Source organism: Oxyura jamaicensis, chromosome 1, assembly GCF_011077185.1.
Source record: "Oxyura jamaicensis isolate SHBP4307 breed ruddy duck chromosome 1, BPBGC_Ojam_1.0, whole genome shotgun sequence".
Lineage (NCBI taxonomy): Eukaryota > Metazoa > Chordata > Aves > Anseriformes > Anatidae > Oxyura > Oxyura jamaicensis.
This window is the reverse complement of record NC_048893.1, coordinates 83,052,701-83,071,266: the sequence shown is the minus strand read 5'-3', so window position 1 is coordinate 83,071,266 and position 18,566 is coordinate 83,052,701. Positions and strand designations below refer to the sequence as shown.

The 18,566-nt window shown below is 41.6% G+C and overlaps 1 protein-coding gene across 1 annotated transcript; it reads right to left on the bottom strand.

Annotated features, from left to right (window-relative positions):
• Window positions 1-4,747: 4,747 nt before the first annotated feature.
• Window positions 4,748-18,555, bottom strand: RABL3 (RAB, member of RAS oncogene family like 3). The gene is made up of 8 exons (XM_035314761.1): window positions 18,453-18,555; window positions 18,170-18,261; window positions 16,948-17,077; window positions 13,781-13,895; window positions 11,688-11,838; window positions 10,635-10,706; window positions 9,971-10,009; window positions 4,748-7,350 (listed from the first exon to the last, which is right to left on the bottom strand). The coding sequence occupies exons 1-8, from the start codon at window positions 18,496-18,498 to the stop codon at window positions 7,285-7,287; spliced, it is 711 nt and encodes a 236-aa protein (XP_035170652.1). The 5' UTR covers window positions 18,499-18,555; the 3' UTR covers window positions 4,748-7,284.
• Window positions 18,556-18,566: the final 11 nt, after the last annotated feature.

Below are 18,566 nucleotides of genomic sequence, written 5' to 3'. Positions count from 1 at the left end.
CTGCCCACAAGGCTTGGAGAAGGGGACTGGCATGAGCAGAGCCTGCTGGGCACACACCAATGCAGCAGCACAAGGTGGCACGGATGGGTTTTGTCACCACTGCAGGCAAAAAGCCCAGCCAGAAATCCAGCGTGACAGCTTCAACTGGATGTCACACAACAGTCAGAACCACAGCAGACGTCATCCCAAATGTTTTGAAATGCCTGGAAATTTTCCTCTGGTAACCTGCCAGATTTGGCATGCATGTGTAATGTATGTAAGAGGCAGCAGAGAGACAGGTCCTTTCTGATGTGGCCATGGACCTGTTGCAATCACCTATTGCTTTTCACATCTTACTTCCAAAAGGACCAGTCTCTTCTCCTGCCCACCCCTATCTGGCCCAAATGCATTAATTAATGTATGCATTTATTAATCTATTCATTCTTTCCTGTCTCTGTGATCTCATCTTCCCTACCATGCATTTTTTTCTGCTATTTTTTAACCCTTTACACATTGCCAAATCCTACAGAAGTTCTCTAGAGCAGCTGCCTTTGTTTATGGGTTAGCATAATGCCTAGTACCAAGGGATTTAATCCTTTCTTGGAACCTTTCATCATAATATAAGACAATAAAGCAATAATATTTACACTTTTTTAATAATGTACTTTTTTTTTTTTTTTTTTTTTTTTTTTTTTTTTTTTTGAGAGTGGCTGTTATGAAATATGTCCTTGTCATTTTTCTGGGACCATTCAGCAGCAGATGCCAGACAGGTTAATTATTATCATTTATTTGTGCAGGAAAGGTCATAAAAGTTGTCTGCGGCAGAGAACACATGCTCGTCGTCACCAAAAAACAGATGCTGCATGGAGAGAGGCTGGAGAAGCCACCTGCTCACCTTGTTGTGATGCTTCTGCTTCAGGCTAGCAGGACCACTTCCAGGAGTTGGGGGAAGATTCAGTCACCTTGGCCTCTTCTGTCCTTCCCCCCGAACAGCCAAGGAGGGTGCTCGTTTTGGACAGTCACTGAATTTTGTGATCTGACCTTTTATTACTCAGGGGTAGGGCAGCCCATCAAGCCCATGTAAGCTGCAGCAGAGCAAGCCTTAGGAAGAGAGGATGGTATCAGACAGCAACAAAAAAACTCTGAGCTTAGTCCTAGCTTTCAAAGCTAGTAGCTCCTCTTGTCCTTTAATAAATCTTTAACCCAAAGCCAGTAGTCCATTTCCACTTTGTAAATGTTAACTTTCAGGCCAAGGGAACGTAGCAGTGCATGGATTAATCACACACCATTTTACTTCATGCTCCTTCTCCTAGTCAGAAGAAACGACTGCTCTTTGGCTTGGATTGTTCACACAGCACCGACTTTCCTTTGGTTGATCTAGTCAAGGAAGAGCTGGTATTTTTATTTATGAATTTGACTTGTGTTTGACATCTTCAGAAAAATCTGTGCTGAGAGGGAATTTGCCTGTGCAATTTCAGTAGGTATTGAAGCAGAGTTTCTGCGTGTTGATAAGCCCAAGGGACACAACAAGCTGTATCTCAATGATATAATGTCGAAGCAGGGAAAAGAAAACATATCTGTACTTAATGTTATTTGCAGCAGAGGATGGCTAAGCAGCTAAGCTAGGTTTCACAGTCTCTTTGGAGAGCACAGATAGCTCTGATCATCTAAACCTCCCTCCTAATGAACATTCTGGGTGACTTTTCCTCAAGGCTGTGTTAAAGCACATCTTTCGAAAAACTACTAATTCTACCCCGAAAAAACTCCAAACAATGACAAATCTCCTTCCCTCCCTTAACTGTTCCAGGCACCATCACTCGCCCTGTTAAGAAACAACATCTGCAGCTACGGATCTAGTTTCAGCATCTGTTTAGACACAGGTTCTGAGAATCACCTGCATGCACAGCTGCAAAGCCCTTCCACTGCTCATATACCCAAGACTCCTTCACTGGGTGTTCTGTGTGCCATAAGGAGCCACAGAGGGATCCCATGCCCCATTTTCCCCATTTGCTGATCAGACGCTAGAATAAACCAACAGCAGTGCAAGTGTGTAACACTGAGAACAATACTTCAGTTTGTAAAGCCAGTGTTCTGGCTATCTTTCAGGCTCTCACTATTTTAGAACTTCGCAGTGGATTGGATGATTGAAACTGAAGAGGATCGGGACTGATTTTGTCCTCCTTTCTCCTCTTCCACCTAACATCTACCCAATGATTTTTTTTTTTTCCAAAACCAGTGTCTGTCTGAGGACGTAATGCACCGCGCTGCAGCAAAGCACACCCTAAGGAAAGCTTTACCTCTGAGCACTTTCTGGTAACTTGCCAGCCAGTGACAGGTTCATCAATAATGATAATAGCTTTTTGTCAAAGAAAACTAGCGCACTAAGCCACAGACAAGCTCAGCCCTATAAAAGAATCAAAGAAACTGGCATCCTCTTAAGGAAAGCGAGACAGGAACATGACTTCTAATGGGAAGAGCTGGCTAACAAAAGAAAAGGAAATAGAAGGATTAAGCTCTCTTTGGTGAAAAGCAGAAGCAGCCCTTCTCTCAGCAAAGCCTGTCACCTCCTTATCAATTGAGGAACGACGATTCAAGCGCTGACTTCACCGTACCGAAATGAAAAATCTACTGACTGCGGGCTCCAACACAGTGGTTTGTATCTCGTTTGGGATAAATGGAGCACATTGCAGCTGCCTCTGCAAGTATTATTGTTATATCAATAATGGAAATTGGTATTAAAGTTGCCCCCAAAACCCCATTACTGGGTAAGTTCAAATTGCTTAAAGCCAGTGGCACCTTTGCTGCAGATTGCTGCAAGGAGCAGGCAATCCTGTTGCTACTAAACCAAAAGCATACACTGACGAGTTTAAGGTTACTGAAGATACAGTTCTCCTGTATTTCTGTTTGGAAATCGAGAGGGCAGTTTGAGGGGTTTTCCATAATCTGGACATATTCGTGCTTCTATGCCCTCAGTCATTCACCTGGACACAAATCCACCAGAAAGCCCTGCAAGCCCCCTGGGGAGAAGGGAGGCTCTCTGCTCATCTGCAGTAGTTTTCACCTGTGTCTGCGTCAAAGTCTAACACACCTCAAAAGTACACGCACGAGACATCCTCCCTGACGCCTCAGACTGGCTGAGCATTAGGTACACAGCACCCGGGCACTATTTCTGCCAAGAAAATAACAGAGAGAGGGCGTAGCTTTGGTTTAGGGGAACTGGGTAAAAGCGCCTCCATGAGTACTGTGTGCGCCTATGACTCCAGAGAGAGATGGGGGGAGAGGATGAGGGAAACGGAGGGAGGGAGAGATGCTGGGGGGAGAGAAACACAAAGAGCCAGGAGACAGAAAGCAGGTGATCCCGCAAGAGAGACAAAGTGAGGTGGATGAAATGGAGACACAAACGGGTGGGAAGGGGAAATCAGAGGGCGCAGGGGTAGAGCACAAAAAGAAGTGGGACACAGAGGGGTCACACAGGGGAAGGAATCCACACACTGATTTCTGAAGTGGACCTAGCACTTTTAGAAGTAAAGGTAACTGTGTCAGCATCTGTGATTCTATTATGCATCACGTTATGCTAAGAGGAAAATAATATGCATGATTGTGGTAACCTGATGAGATCTAAACAAATGAGATACTCAGTCTGGACTGGAGACCTACGTGTCTTAAAATAACTGAGATTCATGGCACTGCGTTAACACAGGTATGAGATGATCACTGAGCCCAAGCTTGGGAGACAAAAAATAAATAAATAAAAAAACAGGGCTGAGCTGCATGATGATTATTTGGGAGAAAGATGAACACTTTTTTTTTTTTTTAGTGACAATTTAAAATGTGTGTTCAGACAGTTTAAGAGAGAGGTCAAGCAGAAGGACAGGAGGGATGGGGCAGTAAGGTTAAACTTGATGAAGAGAACTGGGACAGTCACTCCACATCACTGGATCCTGACCGCTTCATATACACCGCCACTGGCGTGAGATTCCTGCTCTACACACAACATGGGTACAACCATGGTGTTAAATTAGTGCCACTTGTGTATGGATTGATTAGCTCTTATTAAAACAAAGAGAAAGATGCACCTGATCACACACCCCACCTACTCTGCAGGCTACTGGTGCCTGAAAGGGATTATGCCAATTCCCACGGCTTGTCTGATTTATTATTCTCTTCCCATTCTGCACTGCATTATATTTAAGAAAACAGAAGCTACCACTCCAAACCAAAACAGTATGGAGATATTTAATGAGAGCTGAAGTGTGTGCCAGCCATGTAAATGCAAAAACCACAAAACAGGGATACTGCAATTATCCTAACCCCAAGCACAGGAAAACCATGAAATTCGGGGATTATATTTAAACATAGCTTGAATATGCTAATATCCCTAATTTGGCCCTGATGAAATGCTACAAGAAGAAAAGTAGGTAAAAATACTTGGGGGAAAAGAAAGTGCGTAAGTATTTTACAAAGTAATCTATTCTAATCTGGGACCACAGATGCTAAAACACTGTAATCCCGGTCACATGGGTCTGCAGTCATTTTTCAGGGCTACTGACAGAGAACAGCACAGAAATTTATCCTTTGACCTTTAGAATTATATCCAAATGACAGATTTCTAAAGGATTTCAGTGCATTAAAATTAACTGTATTGAAGTTTAGATTTATTTATGGCCTGGCAGAGTTAAGGGTGGTGATATCAGAATAAATGTTTTGACAACACAAAACGGCTTGGAACAACTTTGGTTCTCATTTTCTTTAAGCGAAACATCCAGACTAAAATAAAAAAGGTAAATTCTTTAATTCCCAATGTATTGAAAGCACTACAGTTTGATAAACAGATACATCAGAGCCATGCCTCCAGGGAAGCATGCTTCACTTTGCAGAGGAGACAGCAACACTGACCATGATGTCACTTGTCACACCATGCAGCAAGTCAGTTCGTTCAACAGTGGATGGAAATAACCTGGCCTGGACAATGAATATCTGGGAGGAAGACGAACACAGCTCTTTTGGGTGACAAGTTTAAACTGGTGTTCAGACACTTTTAGGCCAGCCTGAGTTTTATGGCTCAGAGCTGGATGAGTGAGCCCAGACAAACAGCTCAGCTCCATCAGGAGCCACAGCCTCAAGAAAACTCTGTCAACCTGCTAACCTTCTACTGCTTGCCCACATGCTCCACAGTTTTCCTCAGTACTGGTCCTTTATCTTCTCTTCCTTCTACCACAAGAGTACTTATTTCTCATTTGTTCCTACATCCTGATTGTCATAGCCTTCAGTTCCCCTGACGCATAGGACCTGTGCATCCAGTCCTGCTCCCGCAGTGTGAACTGACCATCACAAGGTTTCTCACACTGGCTTTGTTTCTTCTTTGTGGAGGCTCAGGAGTGAAACACTCAAACACAGGTGAGTTGCAACTAGAGCTTACCCTACAGCATGCTAAGCAATGCTCCTTTACTATTAAGTGAAGAGGAAAAGCTGCTTTGGAAAGCTGCTGCTTCCATATCAAAGACCTGTGCAACCGTTGCTTCATGCAGCATCTTAAACTGAACAGCCTTCCTTACTCTGCAACACTCAATTCTCTTAAAGCCACAGGGTGAAGGAGAAAACAGGCCTAGCTTTCTTGACGTCCTCTACAGCTCCTTGGTAACAGGAGGGACTCCAGAGCTCCACAAGACAGAATCTGACCTTGAGAAAATAATTCCAGCTTTCATTGTCAAAGAAGCAGAGACAGACATTCATGCTGTCATGAGCTGCATAGCTCAGACATGAGTTTTCTGCTAATAATATTTGCTACCTTATTTTTCTTGGCCATAAAGTAATTGTAAACTAACAACCTATTTCGTACAGGAATCCATAAACATAATGCACTCACATTTGCAAACGTTCTGAGACCTTTCTGGAAATGGCCTAAGGAAAAGTAAAGTATCCATATTTTTAGTAATTTTGACTGGTGCACCTAGCTGTCATTTTTGTCCTGATTAGTGGCAATAGGCAGCTTTCCATTTATTTCCAAGCAGCTGCTAGGGAAGAGCTGCAGGCAGATGTAATCTGGAGACTGCAGAACTCCGCTCACTGTCATTTTCACACCAGCATTTTACTTCCTCCTACCCCATTTATTATTAATCTGTAATTATATCTAACTCCAGCTTCTAGTTAGCCTTTGCCAGAGGCTTAACCATTAGCAGTGACTACAAGAAAGGAGGGGAAAGGAAAGGGAAAGAAGAAACTGCTATGAATCTGGCTTTCAACACTCCATCTAATTCTGGGGAGCTCGGGCTATTTCGCAAGCAGCTTCCACAGTAGAGGAGACCACCCCAAGTGGACAGTCTTGTGTCCTTAGCATTAATATGAAAAGGAAACATATTATCAAATAACTTACTTTCTAATTGTACTCAGTTTCTACTCCTTACAGGCCTTTATATCCCTTTTAAATTTCTATCCATTCTAATTCAGCACTGGATGTTCTTATATTTCATGTTTTCTGAATCTACTCAGTGTTCAGGCTCAGTAAGACCACGTCGCATATGTTCCACATAAGCACTGTGTAAGACCACACTTGTTCCAGCATTTTTCAATGTATTGCCTTTTAACTTAAGAACAAGACACTCAGGTTTGTAAAGAAAAACAGGAGTATCCAATTCACTTTTTCCTCTCCAGCGTAAACAATTTGATTTTAAGCAGCAGAATTAATACCACTTCTTTTCCACTTGTGAATTTTTTTAGGCTTCAACTCCTTTTTTCATCTCTCATCTATTGTTTTTATCCCTTCTATTATATAGGCCTGTAGAGTGTGTTTCAGGTGAGACAACACCATTCATTTAATAATGACATTCTATTATTTTCCAGACCATTCCTTACCCATTCTTATGTTTTGCTCATTTGTTTTGTTCACTTTACTACAAATAAGAAGCCCATTCAGTGTTATCTTTCTGATGGAGGTAAGATGAATGAAATTCAATGCAAAGATTGTCCATAAGCTTCCAAAATAGAGAAAAAGATGTCAAATATATGTGCTATGCATGATAGTTTCCCACAGCAGTGTGGGAGGCACTGAATTTATTGCACATTTTCCCCAAATGTTCCCGTATCTCCAGACGGCCCGCAATCCTAAGAAAGACTCTAGGTTTCAAATTAGATTTCTGGAAATTCTTCAAGTCTTTTCCAGCAAGAGTAGCTTCAGCAGTCTATCCAGCCAAATCATGATTCCATTTTATTCTGCTTGACATAAGAATTATTGTCTTTAAGCATCCAGTGGGAATGGGAATGTGGTCAGAAACTCAGAGAAGTCATGTTCCACTTCTCCTTCAATGTTCAGTCGTAATGAAGGCTCTTCAGCGTTCCTCCTCCAAACCTCTTTCTTTCCGAGAAGCCAGGAATCTAGAGACAGAAAAGATATGTCATCAGAATCAGCAGGAGCTCCCTCTAGACCATATTCATGCACCTGTTACCAAGCCAACTGCAACAATGCGCTCCTGTTCCACGCTGTCTCCAGAATCAGGACTAAAATGCTAGCTTACTGCTAGAGGAGTACCGTCAATTAAACAAGAGGTAAAACTGGAGCATGGATTTTTTGTCCTGTGGCTTTTGTCCTTAAGGCTCGGTTGTCAAGGTTTAAAATGAAAGCCTTGATTTCTTGGGTAAATCTTAAACCAGTTAATTAGGGATTACAGAGTGCATATTTTCCCCCAGATTCAAATGCATAAAAGAATCTCGCCTCCACTCATTTTTGAAACTGTAAAATATTATTACTACGTTCTATTAAACAACCGTTGATACTTAATGCTGTCTAACCTGAGACAGCAGTACTTCACAGGTAGTTGAAAGTACAGGTTTATCAAATGGTGAAGGCTTTGAGAAAGCCATCAGAATAGAAATGGCTGCAACAATGCAGAGGATTAGCACTCCTATTTTCGCAGCCTATCTATATATACTGCTTACACTGTGACAATGAGTGCTTACAAAAAAAATCTACTCAAAACTGTCAGAAGCTTCTCTGGCTTAATGGTATTTCAAACAGATTTGCAATTCAGTGCACCCATGAATCCCCTGAAAGAGATACATTGGCCTCTAGTACTGTATTAGATGGCTGTCCTATTGGTGGCTTCATACAACCGTGATAACCATCCAGAATAACTTTTATGTCTAACTACACATAAGCAGAAACAGCAGACTCTGTAAGTACACCCATATTCTTATAGGAGATATAGTATATTAAAATGGAAGGGGTTGGCCAAGCATACAGATCATGCCAGAATAGGGGCATGTATGGATGATACGGGAAGAGAATGCAATTCACAATACAAAGCAGATTGTGTGTGTTACACACCTCACTGGTAAACTGAGGAAGTTTACGAGCTTACTCAAAATAAAAGCCCACTACAAAAACACAACTTAAATTTAGTTAGGATTTTCAGATCTAAAACACAAACAGATATGCAAGGTATTCATCCAAGAATTATTTTGTTCAAGCCTGAAAAGTAATCAACTCTAAGAGAAGCCAGACAGTTTTGCACACAGATTCAACTAATCCAAATTGCTCTGAGAATTCAAAAAGGAAAAATGAAATCATTATAACTCAAAAGTAGCAAGATATGAGAGCTAAAAATTTAGTTGCTTTAGCATTTTTTGTATTAAAATCAGTAATTAAGAGTAACAATTATTTACTTATATGAGATCTGATTGAGGCCACTGCTACAAGTATTTTGAAACTTTTCATTCATTTCATCCTGAGGAATTTGATAATAAAAGTACCCCAGAACACAAGTGATTGAAGAAACCTATTGTAGAAAACCCAGAAACAGATTCATAAGATCTGCATTAAACAGATCACTTCTAATAATAACATCATGAGGTTACATTGAAATCTCCAGTTCCAGTTTGGATTTTGTCTCTTTAAATATGACTGCCCTCTGCTTAAGATTTGTTTTAAGCTTTGGAGCTGTTGTCAGCGAGGCAGATGAAAGTAGCAATCAGCAGGCTGTAATCTTTGGCATGAGGCTGTAAAAAATATAATCTCTGGCTAGCCACTAAAAGTGATCAAATAAGAAAACAAAAATCTTACGTCATGCATCAAAGACAACCAGCACTCAAGCAGATTTCTGCATTAAGCTATTATCCCCATGAAACAGAGACTTCCTTTCTCTAGGATGAGAGGAGGAGAGGAAAGGGGAGGAAAAAAAAAAAAAAGCAATCTTGCAGAACTCAAACAGGAAAAAGCAAATTTATTACTAAAACACGTAAGAACATACTCATAGAAAGTAAGCAGTTTGTAATTCTGGATTTTTTTTTCACTCACCCTAAGGGGCTTTCAGTACAGCTACACTTTGTGATACATTTGATTGTATTTCACAGGTGCTATTCACTGTAATTTGCAAGCACCTCACAAACATGATGAGTGGAAGGAACCTCACTATTCCCTATATGAAAGGCAACACATGGGAAAACTGGGGCAACAAAAAGTTGAAGTGACCTGCCCAAATCATGAGAGTCACTTCTTTTGTGCTTCACCAACTGCACTGAAAACAGTTCATTTAACCGATAGGAATGAATTACATGCTGGTATCACACTGCTGTTTTTCTTGTGGTTCCACATGTTCTATGATAACTACCTGTACAAAGCATAAAATGCTAGTTCTACCTGTGCAAAAACACTTATTCATTGACCTTCAAGATGGCATCTCTGGCCTAAACATGTAAACAGGTAGCCTGAAGCTGAGAGATCTGAAAGAGATCTCATTTGCCCATTCTACCTCTACTAGGTTAGCATACTTACCTATTGCACTACTGATCACATTACAGACACATATTTCAGCTGACAGAAGTCAGGCATTTTTCTTCCTATCCAAAGCAGCTGTGCTCCCACAGATTTAAAAACTTGAAAACCAGCACAGATTAGCATTTAAGTCACATGAAGCCCATGTTTTAAAAACAGCCTCTATCAGCAGTTCATATGACACAGGGAAAAAACAAAACAAAAAAGTACGAAAAAATCACAAACCTGATTGCCATCTCTTAAGAAGTATCTCTTCTCTATGACCTGGGAAAAACAGTGAGAGAATGATTTTAGCAGGCACCACATATGCCTAACCTCAGATTTTTTAAAAAAATCTGTAAAAAGATTCTTAGATTTTTAAAATATCTTAAAAGATCTTTAAAAAGATCCTTTTTTTAAAGAACAATCTGTTACAGGAGCTGATCTGCTCCACAGGGAATGCAAAGTGCCTTAGAGCACTCCTGTCATTTTCACAGTAGGCCTTGATGCTCTCTTGTGCAGAAGAGGAATGTGCAAAGTTTCTACATTCCTGAAGTTTGCTTTAACCAGGAGCAACAGAGCTCACTATAGCCCTGTAACTCCCCACATAACTACTTCAGCACACTGCAAACCCTCTGGCCTGCCAAAAGACCCAAAAGCATACGCAGAGTTTGCAGAGTTGTGAGTTCTTCTGCATTGCTCTACGTAGATCAAAAACCAAACTTTCAAGTGAATCAGCTACTTTCCAGTGGTCTCCAAGCGCGGACCAGTCTTCATCCTGCCCATACCTAGCTTGAACCAACACAAGAAGCAGAATGTGAAAGGAATAGCTAACTATTGTTCCGTGCTGAAATCACAGACAGTGTTCAATATATAGAACAATAAAACCTATTTAATTGACCTGACTTACCTTATCAAAAAATCTGCTTAGCTTGACAGCGTTGGAAGAACCTGCCGCCAAGTAACGGGGATTGGTGCAATCCTAGAACCAACAAACCAATCACATGGAAATCAGTGCAAGGAAGTCATACACATGGAAATCAACACACCATTTCCCTCAAACATGCACATATGGTCAAGCTTTCATGGTGATATGTTTTGAATTTGAGACCAAAGCAGCGCTGGTAACACACCAATGTCGTGGCTATTGCTGAACAGTGCTCACACAGCATGTAGCCTTTCCGTTCCTCACATCGCTCCACCCGCAAGGAGGCTGGAGGTGGGCAAGAAGCTGGGAGGAGACACAGCTGGGACAGCTGACCCCAGCTGGCCAAAGGGATATCCCATACCACAGGATGTCATGCTCAGCCATAAAAGCTTTGGGAAAGGAGAAGGAAAGTGGTGATGTTAGGAGACATGGCACTTGTCTTCCCAAGTAACCACTATGCACGATCAAGTCCTGCTTTCCTTGAAGTGGCTGACCATCTGCCTGCTGAGGGGACGTAATGACTGAATTCCTTATTTTGCCTTGCTTGCATGCACAGCTTTTGCTTTACCTGTTAAACTGTCTTTACTTCAACCTACGAGTTTCCTCACTTTAATCCTTCCGATTCTCTCCCCCATCCCACTGGGTGGGAGTGAGCGAACAACTTAGCTGCCTAACGGGGTTAACCCACAACACATATAAGTACACACGTTATATATAAATATACAGAAATAACTAATGGGGTCTTGATGTTTCATTCAAAAATACTTTTGGTCAAAACTAAGAAAAGGGGAATTTTAAACCCCAGCCATCAATTCCAAGCTTTGGTGACCTTATCTAACCCCCTCTACCTCCCTGTAGTGAAACCAAGGCTATCGTTTCATCATGTAACTGAGACATATGATCAAAACGTGCATGACTGCAGCACTACTGAGAAAATCTCTAGAAGCCCAATTTTTGTAACAACATCTCTACTTAACAAAAGTCAGAATCCCTCCCATTTAAAAGAAAAACAACATTGGTGACAAGGATACTAACCAAATTGATCTCTTCAGCATTGAAATCCTCAGCCAAGAAAGCTGTTCTGGTCAAAACTTCATTACGCTTAGTTTCTGGGATCTGGTCCAGCTTAGTTCCTATTACCAGCAGTGGAATCTGGTTATCAGCAAACTGTTCACGGTCATAGTCACTGTTGAAGGAAATAAATACAATCCCAAATGGAGGGATGCTCATCTAAGTGGGCACAGAGGCACCATCAGATTCTCCAACACTTTCAAGTAAGTGTAATTTACAGAACATTATTTATTTAAGTGAGAACACACCCTATCTGTAAATTAAGGAAGGGCTTCTACATCTAACTCTCTACACAGAAACTAAAAGAGAAAAAACACGATTGGATTTCTTCTCTGCATAGATGAACTGCAGGTCAGAAAAAATGCTAGATAATTTACACAAGCAGGAAAGAAACAGGAATTCCAGTACTGTACCAAGCATACATGGCCATCAAAGACAGAGCAGGTAGCTGGCAACTCTGTCTGACCAATCAAAGTTCCTTAATATAGAATTTTTAAGGGCAATGAAATAAATTGCAATTGTGAAATGCTTTCCACATTAAAGCGGGTTGAATAACACTTCTGAGGTGTTGCATTACTAACTTCTTCCAGAGAAGGGCTATGAAGCTGGTGAATGGCCTGGAACACAAGTGCCATGAGGAGCGGCTGAGGGAACTGGGGTTGTTTAGTCTGGAGAAGGGAAGGTTCAGGGGAGACTTCACTGCTCTCTGCAACCACCTGAAAGGAAGATGGGGGGAGCTGGGGATCGGCCTCTTCTCGCAGATAACTAGTGATAGGATTAGAGGGAGTATCCTCAAGTTGCACCAGGAGAGTTTTAGGTTGGAAATTAGGAGACATTTCTTCCCAGAAAGAGCAGTCAGGCATTGGGACGGGCTGCCCAGGGAGGTGGTGGAGTCATCATCCCTGGGGGTGTTTAAGGAAAGGTTGGGCACTCAGGGACATGTTTTAGTGGGTGACATTGGTAGTAGGGGGATGGTTGGACCAGATGATCTTGGAGGTTTTTCCTACCTTAATTTGTCTATGATTCTATATTTAAGTAAAAGTAGCCACTACAAGCTGAATACCTGCAAGCTTTGATTCAGATACGAATAATGATCAAATTAATCAAATTTAATTAAATGTCATTACAAGTCCAAGTTCCAACCATTGCCCTTAGGATGCCTTTCATTTTTACTGTAAACCAAACTTCATAGAAAGTAACTTTACGAGTAATAACTTGATCAAGTGTTTGCTAAGGGCCTGAGCATCTGTCCCTGACATAAGTGAAGCTTTTGAAAATTAAAAAAAGTTGTGAAAAATCTTTCTGTGGAAAAACCGGAGAAATTTTCAGTTTACATAATGCAAATTCTGTCCTTCCCTTCTCCCATGTTTCTATAGAAGCACCTGTGCACCAGCACAGGAATAAATAATTGATTCTTCCCCAGAAAGCTGCCCATTGCATTCCTGCTCATGCATGTGGTTTATCAATGATCTGAAAACCTCCTTGATTATGTGTATAACAGGAGCACAGAGATAACAAGAGGGCATACTTGACAAGATGTTGGAAAGCTCATTATTAAAGTGCTCTTTGTGCAGAATTCTTCAAGCTCTTTTTGTTCGGCACACTCCTGAAATCACTCCCACCCCTCAAAAAGTGAACTTCCTTGGTCTGGGTGCATTGAAGGGAAGGAAGCCTTTCAGAACAGAAACCAGCCATCCCATGACACTGATTGTACAAGTGCTATGCATCTCTCAGTACAGACATACAAGCCTTCAGGTATCAGGGAATGGACCTGCTCTCACAGAAGCCTCAAACAAATGAAAGATGTGGTAAACATCTTTTTCTTTAAAGCAAGATCTACTGTTTGGGAAGCTACCAACAGAATGGCCTGATCAGCAGTGTGAAATGTAAAGAATAGCAATTTTCTTTGATACTCCCCCATTTTTTAAAATTTATTTATTAAAAGTTCAGCCACACCTAACATTCTGTAGTTTTCAAGTAGCTTTAGGGATGAACAAAGACTTCCATAACAGCCTGGAATTACCGTGTCTTAATCGTGCACTTATGATTTCACTCACCCGTTTGTCACAAGAACTCCTGTTGGAGCAACATCTCTGTTGAGTGCTTCCAAAGACCAGCGATACAAATTCTGGGATGATTTCTTGTTGGTTAAGTCATGCACTAAAATTATTCCTAAAGTGAAAGAGTAGGTAGCAAGATGTTATTTAATGATACATATTTTTTTCTTATCTTAAGAAAATGACATCTGCAGGTTCCCAGATATCTGAGAATCAAGAAAGGGAAGTATAATCGGTAAAGTAAATGAGTAAAGCTGACAATATCAGGATGCAACTGTTTTTTTAAAGCTGCTTATCATGAATTGGATAAGAGCTAAGAGAAAAATCTCATAAAAGGAGGAAAAGAACAGCTATCTCAGATTTAACCCATAAGAGGCATGCAGGCAGTCCCTGATTGTGCTTCATCGAGTCCTAAGAATACCCAAACTCTATCAATGCAACAGAGAATTCAGCTTTTCTCTGTTTTGCATAATTAGTAAACTTTTTTTTTTTTTTTTGGTCACACCATCTAAGAAGTCAAAAAACTATTTCTTTTCCTTTCTTTTCTCTTTTCTCTTTTCTCTTTTCTTTTCTTTTCTTTTCTTTTCTTTTCTTTTCTTTTCTTTTCTTTTCTTTTCCTTTCTTTTCTTTTCTTTTCTTTTCTTTTCTTTAAGGGTTTACAGAGCACTATTTTCAAAAACAGATGCCAGGTACCTGGGGAGGTACCCAAAGGGGAAACAGACAAATTTTCACAGCCCACCATGTAGTTAAATATGAATTAATATGATGTCATGCATTATAGCTTCCATCATTTTTCACTACTATGATTCTTCAAAATGTGAATTCTGAAACAGGAAAACTGCCAGACAAATCTCCTAGCTGTACTATTAACAGACACCCACTTCTGATAACCACAGTTCCTAACTCAATTACCAACTCCTGCTAGCAAATTTCTATTTATTCGCACCTTCTGCAACCTGTGGAATGTTCCCACTTCCTCCAGACTTTAAACCATCATTAAATCAAGGACAAAATGGCATTATACCTTTTATCTTCATCGGGGTTTGTTCTCAAGACACTTCACACCCCACAGATGTAGAAAACATGTTATTTTAATGTTTCTTTTATTATTTTTAATTGTAATTTTTAATTCTTTCATTTAATCTCAACACCCAAAGATACCACCCACTGTACACTACAAACAAACCACATTTCCACACGCATTCCCCACCACCCCACATTACTGTGCAGAGACTCGTTGCAATGAGAGTTCCCAGCACGTCACAACCATATCCCTACTTGCAAGCATTTATCTCAGTAAGAGCATAAAAAGGCAACTAAACCATCTGCCCATCCCCAGCACAGGGAGAAAAAGCATGACACGATGTAACTTGGCCTATGGCAACGGACTGAGAGGCATTGCTGGGAGAAACATGCCCCACCTCCTGACAGTCTTCCCCAGCTGTGTTTTTTACAGGTCAGTTCCCTTATCTGTTTCACTGAAAACTTACACAGATAGTTGCACCAGCAGAAAAGACTGTCAACATCAAAAAAGAGTGGACAGGACCTATGACCACTCAAGGATACGTTCCTCCCACATAAAGCTCTGCGAGCCGCAGCCTTGCTGCATTTTCATTGTCCTAGACTATCACAATCCACACAGCGGAGGCAAGGACACTGAAGCTGAAGATCTGCGATCAAATGAAGAGTAAACTGTATCTGATCTCGAAACAACCAGGTCTCCCTGACAGTCTGCACAGACATTGCCACAACCAAACATTAACCATCTTTTGATGTCAGGTTTTTCAGATCACCGCAAGCCTAGAAAGGACGTGCAGTCAGGCAGAGGGAATGCATTCATCTTCTCTTCTTACATCAGGTCAAACCGGCAATTTGTGAGACAAGCTCTAATGAAAGGATTTATCTAATGAAAGAAACCAGAGCCAAGGCTTACTACCGAAGCCAATGGTTTTCATATGTGAGCTGGCTATAACTATCTTTTGGGCAGTGGAAATAATTAACTCTATTTTAATAACTTCATCAATTATAGCTCAGATACATAACTTTGAAATTTCATCTCCTAATGTGCTGTTCTAGGATATTTCCAAGTCTGACCTACACAGGCTGGCACACTGTGAATTTGGTGTCAAAAAGAAATCCATATTTTTCATGTACCAACAAGGCTTACTTTGTGAGCCCAACTCAACGCAAACCTTATTTAGAGAGGTCTGGTTAACAATATAAGTAAGAGATACCTGCACACAGTTTTCCTCCTGGGAAAGAGGAAGAAATAGCTACTTAAACAAGCACAGAGCAAAAATGTTTATTGTATGGCTTAACTCTTTATTGAAGGTCCTCAAATGATGAGGAAGAAAGAATCACAATATTTGAGACAGAGTTTCAGAAGCGGATGTTAATCTTGCATACATCTATTTTTGGTGAACTAGCTGTGGATGCTGAAAATAACGACTGAAATATTGCACTATTATGTTTATAGTCTCTTATTCGCTACTTTAGTGGTACAGATGAACCACCAGACCTTTAGCTCAGTACCTCAAAGGAAGGGATGCCATCCTTTCAATGGAATAAAATATTACTTTCCATCATCAGCAAGTTGCAAGATAACTTGGCAAACTGGATGAGCAGAGGGCAAGATGGTTATCAGAATATTGCAAACTTATGGGAGAACAGTTCAAATTTGTCAAGGATGGGATATAACTATCAAAGTTCCTGTCATAAATTCAAATTCATACCATATCATAAATTCAAATAAAGTTTCTCAACTATAGATTTTGGAACTGAACAGGCAAGAAAATATCAATGATATTTCTGCATGTCTATCAGGCCTGGAAAGGTGAAGGCAGCCTTTTATGTCTACAAGCATAGCTGGAAAGGATGCCACCCCAATTTCAAAGATTCTCTGTTGCACCAGCTGCACAAGACTGAAGGGAAAGGTTGATGAAGCTCATTTGCACAGGTTTGCCTAAAAAAGCTTTCCAGTTTAAAACTGAATCCATAAATTCTGTCTAAGAATGGCTTTAGTTTCCTTCTTGTAAAAATGTACTGGAATCAGAAAAAAAGAAGAGGATAGCCATCAGCCAGACTTAAAGGAGTCCTGCTCCGGAACCAAAAGAGTGCTCTTAACAAAAAAAGACACAGAAAAAAAGATTTACACCAAGCAAACTTACCATTCAGTGAGTTATAAAATACTGCTCGCGTGCTTTTTACACTAGTGGCACTACCCACTGAACCTCCAACATCCCACAGCTCAATATAGTACGTCTTCTCTTCTGGAGTCCCTTCTTTGTAGTCATGGATCTAGTGGAAAATTCACATCATACATAACCACAGCATCAGCTTGTAGAAGTTATTCCATACAGCACTTTCCTGTTCAGGTGAAATACTGCACTATTATGTTTGTAATCTCTTATTCGCTACTTTAGTGATACAGATAAACCACCAGACCTTTAACTTAGTATCTCAAAGGAAAGGATGCATGGATAGAAATTTGCAAATTTTAATATCAACAGAATTTCAAATCTTTCAAGTGGGAAGGTACTGGATGGATTGAGTCAAGCAGTGGCCAATGGCTATCATAGTTCCTTCTCCTGTGACATGGAGTTTGGTGAGTCAGCCAGGAACATTCTTTCCACCCAAATATTAACAGACCTTATTCCTCATGGTGTACTTAGAAACAGTGTGCTGCTGAAGCAGATGTAAAGACAAGGACCTGACTTCTTGTGCTTGTTAAAACCTGCATGGTAGTACTGCAGGACTAAGCGTATTGACACACTGGATTCCAACTGACTGCATCAATTCCCTCCCCAAATTCTAACTGCCATCTCAACTGAATTAATCAAGAAAAAATTTTGGCTTGCTTCACAGTCAAATGGATTGCCATATTTCTTCCCCTAAATTTTGGAAACATGTTTTGGAATTGAGATGAAACCCACAGCCTATAACAAAGGACCATGTAGGGCTGAAAGCTTCATGATGAAGAACCTCATTCCTCTGCAACGAGCAGGCAACACAAGAGGTCATACTCTGTACCCTCCAAATAAAACGTGTTAACGCTTTTTTCCCCAGCCTGTTTGGGTGACAATTTAATGGTGCTCTGACTGTTTCTCAGTGAAGTCCTGTGCCTTCTGATTTAACCTGGCCACTGGGCAACCTGCAACGCGCTGCTGGCCGCAGCAGTGAGAAGCTGCTCTGAATTCACTCTTAGCAACCTTCTCTTCTTATTCAGTGCTTCTTGTTCGAAGGACCGTTTTCAGCAAAACAGAACCTTGAAGCACAGCTCTTCCTGGGGTGGAAGTGAACACAAAAAGGGGCTGAAAACAAAAGCCACGGCCCTTCTCCTCCTTCACCCTTTAAACTTTTACGTAGCGAGGGGCCCAGCCCGGCACCTACTCGGACGTCCACCGAGCAGCCCACCGTCCACGACGGGTTTCCCAGCACCTCGTTGTGGCACAGCAGGTGCACGAGCGATGACTTCCCCACACCTGCAACGGACGAAAAAAACGGGCCCGGTCAAGCACCGGCGCCCAACGGCCACCGGTAACGGCCCTAACGGCCCCAACGGCCGCCGGCCCCGGGGGGGGGGGGGGGGGGGGGGAACGACAGCGGCTCACTGCGCATGCGCCGCGGTAGCCGGCCGGTGGGGAGGGGGCGCCCCGGGGGTGGGCGCACTCACCGGAGTCGCCCAGCACCAGCACCTTGACCCTGTCCAGCGCGGCCATCTTAGTCTGCCTAGCAACCGCGCCGCCGCGCCCCGCCTTCTCCCATCCGCCTGCCAATCGCTGCTCGC

What these genes read in the sequence shown, in the direction of transcription:
- RABL3 (XM_035314761.1), bottom strand. Translation starts at nt 18,498, where the DNA reads ATGGCCGCGCTGGACAGGGTCAAGGTGCTGGTGCTGGGCGACTCCG. An exon ending in GCTGGTGCTGGGCGACTCCG is followed by an intron (nt 18,262 to 18,452) that starts GTGAGTGCGCCC and finishes CGTCCGTTGCAG; the next exon opens with GTGTGGGGAAGTCATCGCTC. An exon ending in GCTGCTCGGTGGACGTCCGA is followed by an intron (nt 17,078 to 18,169) that starts GTAGGTGCCGGG and finishes ATTTTCCACTAG; the next exon opens with ATCCATGACTACAAAGAAGG.